At 40.7% G+C, this 10,613-nt stretch overlaps 1 protein-coding gene across 1 annotated transcript; it reads left to right on the top strand.

The window, feature by feature from the left end:
* Positions 1 to 3,523: 3,523 nt before the first annotated feature.
* ankrd1b (ankyrin repeat domain 1b (cardiac muscle)) lies at positions 3,524 to 10,118 on the top strand. Its single transcript, XM_073027420.1, has 9 exons — positions 3,524 to 3,658; positions 5,395 to 5,601; positions 5,774 to 5,905; positions 5,985 to 6,092; positions 6,189 to 6,287; positions 6,561 to 6,659; positions 6,760 to 6,858; positions 7,403 to 7,501; positions 8,796 to 10,118. The coding sequence occupies exons 1-9, from the start codon at positions 3,632 to 3,634 to the stop codon at positions 8,892 to 8,894; spliced, it is 969 nt and encodes a 322-aa protein (XP_072883521.1). The 5' UTR covers positions 3,524 to 3,631; the 3' UTR covers positions 8,895 to 10,118.
* The last annotated feature ends 495 nt before the right edge of the window (positions 10,119 to 10,613 follow it).

The following is a 10,613-nucleotide window of genomic DNA, read 5'->3' as shown; positions in this document are numbered from 1 at the left end:
ATATGAAATATTCTGCCCATAATTGAGGAAGAATCCAGCCTTTGCTGTATAAGTGAGGGATGGCATGAAGCACCACAGGACAGCGTCCCACTTTATCTGAAGCGATTGCTTATTCCAAGTGCAATTGCAGACTTCTGCATGTTCAGACTTAGCTGGAATAATAAATGTACCAAGCCTATAAGTGGGTTGACACCAGCTATCCACTTATGTCTTGGAGCAGGTAGGGATACAGAACTACCAAGTCTCTGCATGTTTAATATACATTGCATTGGTTCTTGATTAGTCAGAATGTCAGATGTTAAGGAGAGAAGGCAGAAGAACGGTGTTAAGAGCAATAATCAATCAGCCATAATGGAATTGTGGATCAGACTTGGTGAACTGAATTAGGCCATGATGGAGCAGCCTAACTCTGTCTTTATGTCTCATGACCTTACGTCTTATTAACCTGAAGCTTGATCTATTCATTTATCACATGAATCATGAGGCTCCAATGTAGAATTAAAATGCATAAAATGTTCTATAGTTCTACAATGATTGCTTGGAAATATAAATACTGTTAAAGAACTCAGACAAAATTTCTTCAGCCAAGCAGATACGAGAATGTGTATCTAGCATGCAGAGAATGTGTATTACAGGAGTAATTGAGGTGAAGAGTACTAATGTATTCAAAGGGAGTGAACGTATGAGATATTTATAGGGTTTGTTGAAGCAGGATGGTCAATAAATATTGTATAAACACCACGAAAGTTAATGAAGTTCAAGGAGTTAATGGACAATTTGATTCCATAAATTCTACATAATTTGATTAAATGCTTTATTATTGGCTTGCCCTGATACTAAATTTCCATATATTGGTTATGATAAAACATTTAATCAATAACATATAAGATTTCAGAGCATTTCAGCTTTTACTGATGTAACAAATGGTAGCTCATTGGAAAGGATTTTTCCTACAATGGGGGAGTCTAGGACTAGATGGCACAGGCTCAGAATAGAAGGACATTCCTTAAGAACAGAGATGAGGAAGAATTTCTTTAGCCAGAGGGTGATTAATCTGTGAAATTCATTGCCACAGATGGCTGTAGAGGCCAAGTCATTGGATATATTTAAACCAGAGTTTTATAGATTCTTAATTAGTCAGGGCATCAAAGGTTACAGGAGAATGGAATTGAGGGGGATAATACACCAGCCATGATTGAATGGTGGAGCAGACTTGATGGGCCAAATTCTGCTCCTATGCCTTATGATCTTATGGTTATAACATTTTGCAAATTTGTACACTGGAACTTATTAGAAAAAAAATCTGCTTCAAAGCTGGCATGAATTCAATGGGGCAAATACCCTCTGTTGTACTGTGTGTGAAATTTAAAGAGGCGTCTGAACAGGTAGCAGCATACACAGAGTGCTGGAGGAACTCAGCAAGTCGGGCAGCATCGATGGAAAAGAGTAAGCTGTCGACGTTTCGGGCGGGAGAAGGGTCTCGGCGAGAAACTTCGACTGTTCCTTCTTTTCCACCGATGCCGTCTGAGCGGCTGAGTTCCTCCGGCACTATGTGTGTGTGTTGCTTTGAATTTCCAGCATCTGCAGATTTTCTCGGGACTGAACGAGTAGGTTCCCTGTTGGCTTTCTGCATCCTCCTTCCTTGCCGAGGAGTTCATTATATCTGTTCCTCTCACTCAGTTTCCCCCCAACTAGCGACCGCCTGACCAATTGATGGAGTACTCCCAAGCTTGGACAAGTGATTTGTGGGAACATATCCCTGGCAGCACTGTCCCGCTAAGCTTCTCCGTCATCCTTTGGCGAAAGGGTGTTCTCGCTTTATGTGATGTGTTTGGGACAATCCATCCGTGTCTGCGAGGTGCCCCGTGTTTACAATTACAGGGAAAGTAGCCGCAGGTGTATTAATGAGATTCTAGAATGGGGCACTTGCAAAGTTGATTATAAATATTAATATTAATATTAATAGATAGGTGTAGGATGTCTGCGCTGTATACCTTGAAATAATGTGGCCGTGCTCGGAACAATGCATATATTTGCCATTCTTTTATGTCTGGTGCGGCAAATTAAACTATATTCATAATTATTTAATTTGTAAGTTAGAGACCCGGAGATCGCTCATAAAACTTTATTTCTAATTGGACATTCCGGCTGTGCGGGTCTGGCGACTCCACAAAGGGACGCATTGGGTGTAAACGAGAGACGCGTAAACACACAGTGAGACCATTAGGTAATAAAAGTAAATATTAATAGACTCTAATCTGGAATTTCATATCTCCCACTCGGCCTCGTATTATCTTGTCTTATCTGATCTGGCAGCCAACGATAAACAGTAGCAGGCCGGGAATTTGGACAACATCTCGATCTCGTTGCTGTGACCCGCTGTGTTTGGGCATGTCAGACTTCGTCTATGTGTCCGCTGCCTACAGTTGTGTTACTCACGCCGCTGCGTCAAGCCAGGATGAATTAGCAAACTGAAAGGAGCCACTGGGGACACGTTTGTCAAACCGAAAGCCCTGTTTACTAAAGTTGCGTGGCCCTGGGTCTTCACTTCACCAGATTGGCGGGTGGTAGTTATATGGTTCATGGAATCCCTCCCACTGAAAATGCCCCAAATTCCCCCAAGTCATATTTTAAGGTGTGCTGACAGGTTATATCCATCAAATTGGAGATGGTAGGACGAGGAAACGCCACTTAGTGCAAACACACTAAAGGCAAAATGTCGTGAGCGTATCATTAAAAAAAATGACACAGGATAAAAATGTGCAGATGCCAGAACGTGAACTAAAGATCAGCGGGTCACATAGCATCTGCGGAACGAGACATACCAGGTATAAAGCACCTTAAAATGATTTATGGTAATCTATTGAGGAACAATCATTCCCATACAGAGAACTTTTACTCCTCGACAGTATGTTGTTAATGTCCTTTTACACACGGTCAGCAATATCGTCTTACCATGCAGCCAGTATTTCCGCAAACGCTGACTGCATCTTGCGCGGGAAGTGGACGAAGATCTGATGAAGTCATACACAGAATCTTCGATCTGATAAAATAAGCGGGCCATTCTGATTTGAAATATCTTCCTATGTATCAATGATTAGTCGATCTTTCAAAGGATTACGTTTAAACCGGAATGTAACAGGGACTAGCACCGTGTTGCTGACTTGACTGCGAGTCAAGGTGAACTGCAACATTAATTCATTTTAGGCATACTCGGCTCGGCTGGACTAGCACACAAACATCCCTGGCATCCAGCAAAACAGCTGTCACACAAAACATGAGGTGGCAACGTGATTAACATAGCTTGGTTCTTTAGTCATTTCTAATAGCACTAGGATCATATTTCAGATGTTTCATATATGTCGTTTTGTCTGGATTGAAGGCGTCTATCACCCGCGGTTAAAAGGTCTTGTGACATGAAATCACGCCTACCGCTATGCCCGGAATGACGAGGAAGCTGTAGCCGCTGACCAAGGCTCTGGGTCCAGCTCCCATCTTGGAACATGATCTCATTCAGAGCAGCCGGTTTTATATATAAGGGAAGTTGAGGCTGGGAAACTCATCAGATGCTAGCAGTTGGCTACCCACGAAACTCAGCTACATTCAGGGAGTTCTAAGACCCACCGACAACATGGTGATGCTAAGAGTTGAAGATCTGGTAGGATATTTGTTGCATGCAAACAGTATTTAATTAAACTTTAATTTTCTATTTGCTAAGGATAAATATCCCACAGTTTTTAAAAAATATAAAGTTAGCATACCTGTAGAGTTATGACCTTATGTGTAAGTTTTAAATACTGTATAGGATTTCTTGAAACGGTAATGGATCTATTAGATATGAGTCTGAGTAGTTAAAATATTTTATTGTAATCTTTAACTTACCCACTTTTATTCTGTTCAATATCTGTTTACAAAAAAAACTTATATGCATTTTAACTCTGTCTATAATTTGTCCAGAGACAGTCAAAGATCTGTTTGACTGATGGAAGCAGCCCAGTTTCCGTTTATTGAAACTGATTTAGAATAGACCTCCACAATCGCATTGCCTCAATTCTTCAATTCTTCACTTTGTGCTGCTCTTGATTACACTTCATCCGCTGTTGCACAGGGGGAGCGCTGTGCATGCAACAAGCTGGGGTGGTGGTAGAGGCAAATACATCAGGGACTTTTAACAAGTTGGGTACTTTATAACAGGCAAAATATGCAGTTTAATAAAATGCAATCATATACAATGACAACGATGGTTTGGGCTGCGTCATCTTTCCATGGAGCGGAGAAGGTGAAGAACGGACGTGACTGATATAATAATGAGGAGTACAGTAACAGTAGACTGCTGGAAGCCTATACCCATATCAGAGGTAGATAATATTAGATTTAGGGTAGGAGGATTTGGATTTATTGGGAATCTGAGGGAGAATTGTTTCACCCAGAGGTTGGTGAGTACATGAAAGACGCCGTCGGAGGTAATACTGGAAGCAGAGTCTCCGCCAGCATTGAAGACTTGGCTTGATGAGAGCTCGAATCGCCCAGTCAGAGAAGGTTAACAGCCAAGTGCTGGAGGGGAGGTTCAATACAGATGGTGCCAATTACCTAGCATGGTGCGGTGCTTCCATGTTGTTTGACTCTATGACTGTGATGACTTACAATTTGAGAAGATAATATATAATTCCAGGGACATCTAAGAAAATGCTGGAAATATGCAGCAGGTCAGGCAGAACAACCGGAAAGAGAAATTGAGTTAATTTACATCGAGTTGGAAATAAGATAAGTTTAATGCAGCATTGACGGGGGAGAGACAGAGAGAACAAAGGAGGGCTGGGACCAGCAGAGAATGAATGGTGGTGATTTCGATTGAAAGAAGGTGGCGAATGGTAAACTGGTGGTGTCAGTAGGAAGTGACGACCGCGAGCTAAAAGGACCAGAAGGGAAAAGTCTGGTTGGGATCGACATCACTCCGCTACTTCTCGATGATGCAATCAGAGCCGATGGCGGGAAGTCTGGCTCCATAGTGAGAGCTCCCCATATCACGCTGGAAAGATCGGCTTAAATGCATTAACGGGAGCAGATACGCGCCGAATATTTGGAGTTTAAACCTTCACGGGAACAATAATACATCGTTAGAAGCTCAAGATTCAATTGTATTTCTCTCGAGTATATCGAGTTCACACAAATACATCCGAATTAGAATGTGAATGTCTTTTCACTGTATTTCAGTTGGGGATAAAGAACAGGGCTCACATCACTATATCACAGGGAGTTCTTAAATCTGGAATTAGAGAACGGGAATTGGGGTGATTTCAATCCTCTACTCTCTACTGTACTTAGGCTGGTACATCTCACAGCGCTGAAGCGAACTTCTTCATCCAAATTTAAGCCGTGCCTCTCTTCCAACAGGTAACCGGTAAGAAGAGCCTGGCTAAACCCGGGGAATGGGAGGCTGGTTCGCTGAGCGCGCAGGAGGAGTTCGGAAGTGGAGGATACTGCTCTGCGGTGGCGATCGAGAAGCAGGATGATCTGAAGACCCAGACAGAGCCATTCCATTTCATACCCAGCCACCAGCACCAGAAAGAGAAACTCCAGCCAGTGGCACACAGCAAAAATGTACGTGCAATATGCCTCAAATAGCTAGTGATTGCCAATATTCTTTCTGCAATGCACGTCGGTTCCCTAGTTCTGAATGTTTGTGATATATTCCTGATCAAATTACATTTAGCGGACATTTCTACACCTTCGAGGGTTTCAGTAATAATCCCTTTTCATTGCGTGTTTTTAGATAAAACCTGTGGAACAGAGACTGAAGCTTGAAACTATAGACGATCTTCAATTCATCGTTAGGTTGAAGAAAAAGAAACAGTCTAAGACTATTGCAACGGGACTCCCAAAGGAACAAGAACCGGAAATTATAGTAAGTTTAGGCATTGTGTGAGAAAATTAAAAATAAATCCATTCATCTAGAAACTAACCCGTCCTGTGCTCTGTCCCAGACTGAACCTGTAGAAGTTGAAGCGTTTTGGAGAGCGGCATTGGACAACAAACCCCTTGTGGTGGAGAAATACCTTGCAGATGGTGGCCAACCGGATGCTTGTGACCAGGTAATAAGACTCAATCCTATTAATCGAATGAGGTTTGTAACTCGGGCTGATTAAAGGAAATTAAGTATCTTAATTTAATTTATTTTTTGCACACAGTTCAACAGGACTGCCCTGCATCGCGCCTGCTCGGAGGGAAACGAAGAGATTGTATTGAAACTACTGGAAGCCGGAGCCTCCACAGAGTTTCGCGATATGGTACGGTATCATGTATAACGATCAGACATACCAGGGTTTAAAATGGCTGACGCAAACACCCAAGGGGCGCTTTATCTTCAAATCCTGCGAGGTTTCATTGTCAGTTACAAAGTGTTTGTCCGGTTTGTTGTGGGTGGGAACAAAAAGAAGCACCAAATACTGTCTGTATGCATGTTTACGTCATCACACCACGTGACTGCATGTAGCCAAGTCCCGGAGCACTTGGATTCCCTCCTCCCATTGCTAAGTGTCACAATCTTGCTTCTGGCACAGCTCGACGCAACAGCGGTCCACTGGTCCTGTCGCGGAGGCAGCCTGGAAGTTTTAAAAATTTTGCTAAATAAAGACGCAGCTGTAAACGCAAAAGACAAGGTGAGCAGATTATCCACCTAATCAGATCTCTGACTAAGATTCGCCGGTATTCAAGCCAATTTGACAATAACTCCTCCCTGTTGTTATACGATCCTTACAGTTATGCAGTACTCCTTTGCACGTCGCTGTCAGGACCGGACATTATGAATGTGCTGAACATCTAATCGCGTGCGGAGCCGATCTTAATGCTAGAGACATTGTGAGTATCAACTGGAGCACTAAAGAATATTTATTCGGGACTAATATAGCTACACTGAACTTTTATTTCCATAAAACAGTTAAAAAGACTAGATTGTAATACAATGCCTTAGTTTTTTAAAAATCGATGAGCCAGTGATAGCGTGATGATAGAACTTCAGAATGACAACTGGTTCGTTTTAATGTCCGTGGAGGGCAGTGCACTTGTGCCCAGACTGGGATAATGCAAAAGGGCGCAAGAACACAAATGTTAATCTATGTTTTATTACCTTATGGCAGGAATTCATTTATATTGTAGCCGATAGAGTTAGAATGCAGTATTTTTGAGCTTTTTTTTTAAGTAATAGAGGATATCCTGACCAGTTTCCTAGGTCATTTTGATTCTGACACTGTTGCTTTTGGTGATTGAGTCTAATGGGTTTTGGGGCTGCTGAAAGTTAGTCCCAAATCTGTATTAAGGAGAACGTTCCAATCATACTTTGTGGATGTGCTAGTCATAAGTTCATTGCAATTTACTATCGTCTTTCAAATATCGTTCTCTGAAGGAAGGAGACACGCCTCTGCACGATGCAGTGCGACTAAACCGTTACCGACTAATGAAGCTGCTGATGATCTACGGAGCCAAAATCACTTTAAAAAATTGTGTAAGTGCAGATAATCTACAAACAGACCCCCTTTAATCTTACAGGGTTTAAACCTGAATTAGTGGTTAGATTCTTTGGCTGTGCTTTTGTTAAAGAGTTTTTGTTGATGAATACTTGTCTGAGCAAAAACTAAGTTAAAGTCCATCTTTGATGATCGACATTACAATTTGCTTTTAAAGTGTTTCTCCTTTTTAATTAATTCAATCGTGCGTCAGTCTGAATTATTCAGCTGATTGTGCTACGAAATATATTATAGTGACTAGATAATTTGGTGCTTAAACCTGAATGGCAAGATAATTTAAACTAAGCAATTTAAAATGGCAAATGTTAGAGTAATCTGTTTGATTTTAAAGGCAGCGGCTCATTTGATGTTGGTGTGGACATTACGCGCTTGGGTTACTTGTGATTACATTCAGTATAGAGGGTTGCGTTATTGAACAGGCTCGAGGGGCTGAGCGATCTACTCTCCAAATTCGGAAGTTTACAGAGCCAGATATTCGATAGCACAAGAATGCACTTGAAGTCCGTGAAGAGCAACTGACTGCTGTGTCTGCCAGTGTTAAATTTAACATATAACGGACACATCCCTAGAGCATCATAGACACACGGACAGGTTCCACAAAGTTCACAACTCCGTGGCGTTTATCTAAATTGAGCTGTTTATATTAAATTGGGCACATATTGGTTCATTATAATGGATGCCCACTGTTGCTGGCCTTTTCTACCAACACTGTCGGGATATCCCATTCCCAAGGCTGGATGTAACGGTAACCCCTGGGTCGAAGTGCAGCAGAAACCCCTTGCAGAATTGAAGAGGCGCTTGTGTATGGGGAGGGGGGAGGGAGAGGGGATAAAGAAAGGCAAGGAGAATCGAAAAAGCACATAAAGGGGAGATGCAGACGGGGCTCACTTTGTTCTGTTGAGCACATAGACCAGTCAGTAGTACAGGAAAAAAATGTTTCAGGATGTAGCCTTTCATCAGAATGGAATTGTTGGAAGATACGTAAATAAATATTTAACAGGAGGGAGAACAGGAAAGTCAGACATATGTCAATGGATTGTGCTGTCATCAACTTGAAAGAAAAAATGTTAATAGTCTGAGGGAAATTGAAGATTTTGCAAAGTCATCGTGTGTCAGGATAGCGGAATCAATGAATTAATAAATAAAAGCGCCCGTGTTCTTAAATCGAAAACCATGGAAAATTTGAACCCATGAAAACACATTTTTTCCCCCTTTAGAATGTGTCAGTTCAGCGCTCTGTTGCTTAATGTAATTCCCGTTGTCTTATTACAGAACGGACAGACACCATTGGATCTTGTTCTTCAGTGGCAAACTGGCACAAAGGAAATACTTAACCAATTTATGGAAACCTCGCAGATGTCATCAAAATGAAGCCTGCTGTACCGAGGAGTAAAGGGAGCCTCTTCCCTGTCCCCTCCTCCACCCCCAAGGATGCCAGGTGCATTCTGCTTTTGATTTCTGAGAACTTCAACACATTCGCCACATGCTTAGTATTAGAAATGTTCAATCTTCAAAGCTCAATATGACAAAATCTATTGAAAGTGCTTCAGTTCATGCATAATGAAAATGAACTTAGAGAAGTGAAAAGTCGCGACTTTTTTTATATGAAGACTGAAGTTCCTGCTGACGTTTTCAGCTGTCAGTAAGGGTTTATTCAGAAAATAGGAAGTTGAAGGAACGAGACTGGAGAACACTGAAGAACTGAAATTCGGAGTGGTTTGTGGATACAGGATTGATGTTTCAGAGATAATATATGGGACAAGGTGTTTTAAGAGTTTCACTGTTCTGTAATTAATTGGCAATGGTGGAACGATGTTTGATTACCACCCTCCATATATTACTAAGATGGTAATTCAGCTATTAAAATAGTTTATTAAAAGATAGTTGGATTTGAAAGTGGGTTCTTGGATGGAATTTAGGTATGGGCCAGATGTAAGCAGAAAGTCAATAAGTAATGATACTGAAAGTTATGAACTGAAACTTTATGAGGTAATGAACTATATTTATGATGTATTATTTGTACATTTACATGTTACAAATTTGTAAATTTTGTACACATTATGTACTGTTATTTATTTGCAACTTAAACAAAACGAGTTTGCTTTTGCAAGTGGGTTATGATTCCAAACATCTATTTAAGAAAAATAGTATTTTCTATAAGACTAGTTATACAATAATGGAGGAAAACAGAAAGCAAGTCTCCAACCTGGGTTGTGGTTCTTGAGGCCAAGAAGACGAGAATCTGAGATGTATATCAATGGTCATCTAGCAGATTTAAACACAATTGCAGCAAAGATGTGACCAAGACCTTTGGTCACAGGCAAGCTTTTGTATCTAGCCAGTGCATTTGGGTGATTGTGCCCATGAATCCGCCCATGAATACATGCATGTGACCTGAGGTACAGTTGGAGACTCTCATAATGAATATCTTCATGTCTTCTCCTCAGAAAGTGATATTATTCATATAATATTTAAAGTGGTATTGTGATTTATTTTGAATAGTTATTGTACTATTTTACTTTGTGATTTATTTAAACATTGAAAACCATATTGTAAGCAGAACAAAAATAAACACAATTGAGATCTTTTCCATCATTTGAGGCATGTTGGTAACTTCATTTATATTCACATCACAGTTGTGCTATTTATGGAGGTAACAGGATTCAATAGCCACAGGCCATTAAGATGTCAATGCTATCTAGTAAGCAGGTGTGATTAATTCAAATAACTAATTAATCAAGGCTATAACTGTCAAATAAGTGTGTGACTGAGCAAAAATCCAAATACTTATGTAAATAATCATTGTAGAAGCCACAAAGAGAATTGTGATCAAACCGAAAAATTGAATTAGCGCTGAGAGGCATCTAAGCCATAACTTATTTCATTTACGTGAAAGGTGCTGTCAAGCTCATCTCAAGTGATGGACTTTCTACTCATGTCTGGAACAGGTCTGCCAATTCCTACACCTAACTGGAATATTACTTTTAATATTCCATTTATTTCCCTAACTTTCTTCTTTTTCCAGGTGATGACAATTTTCCAAATTGTTATTGGTAATGTTCTGAGTGCTTCAATCTTTATTTTTGCTTT

Source organism: Hemitrygon akajei, chromosome 23 (assembly GCF_048418815.1).
Source record: "Hemitrygon akajei chromosome 23, sHemAka1.3, whole genome shotgun sequence".
In the NCBI taxonomy this organism is placed as follows: Eukaryota; Metazoa; Chordata; class Chondrichthyes; order Myliobatiformes; family Dasyatidae; genus Hemitrygon; species Hemitrygon akajei.
The sequence above is the reverse complement of the archived record's forward strand: the minus strand, read 5'-3'. Positions and strand labels throughout refer to the sequence as shown.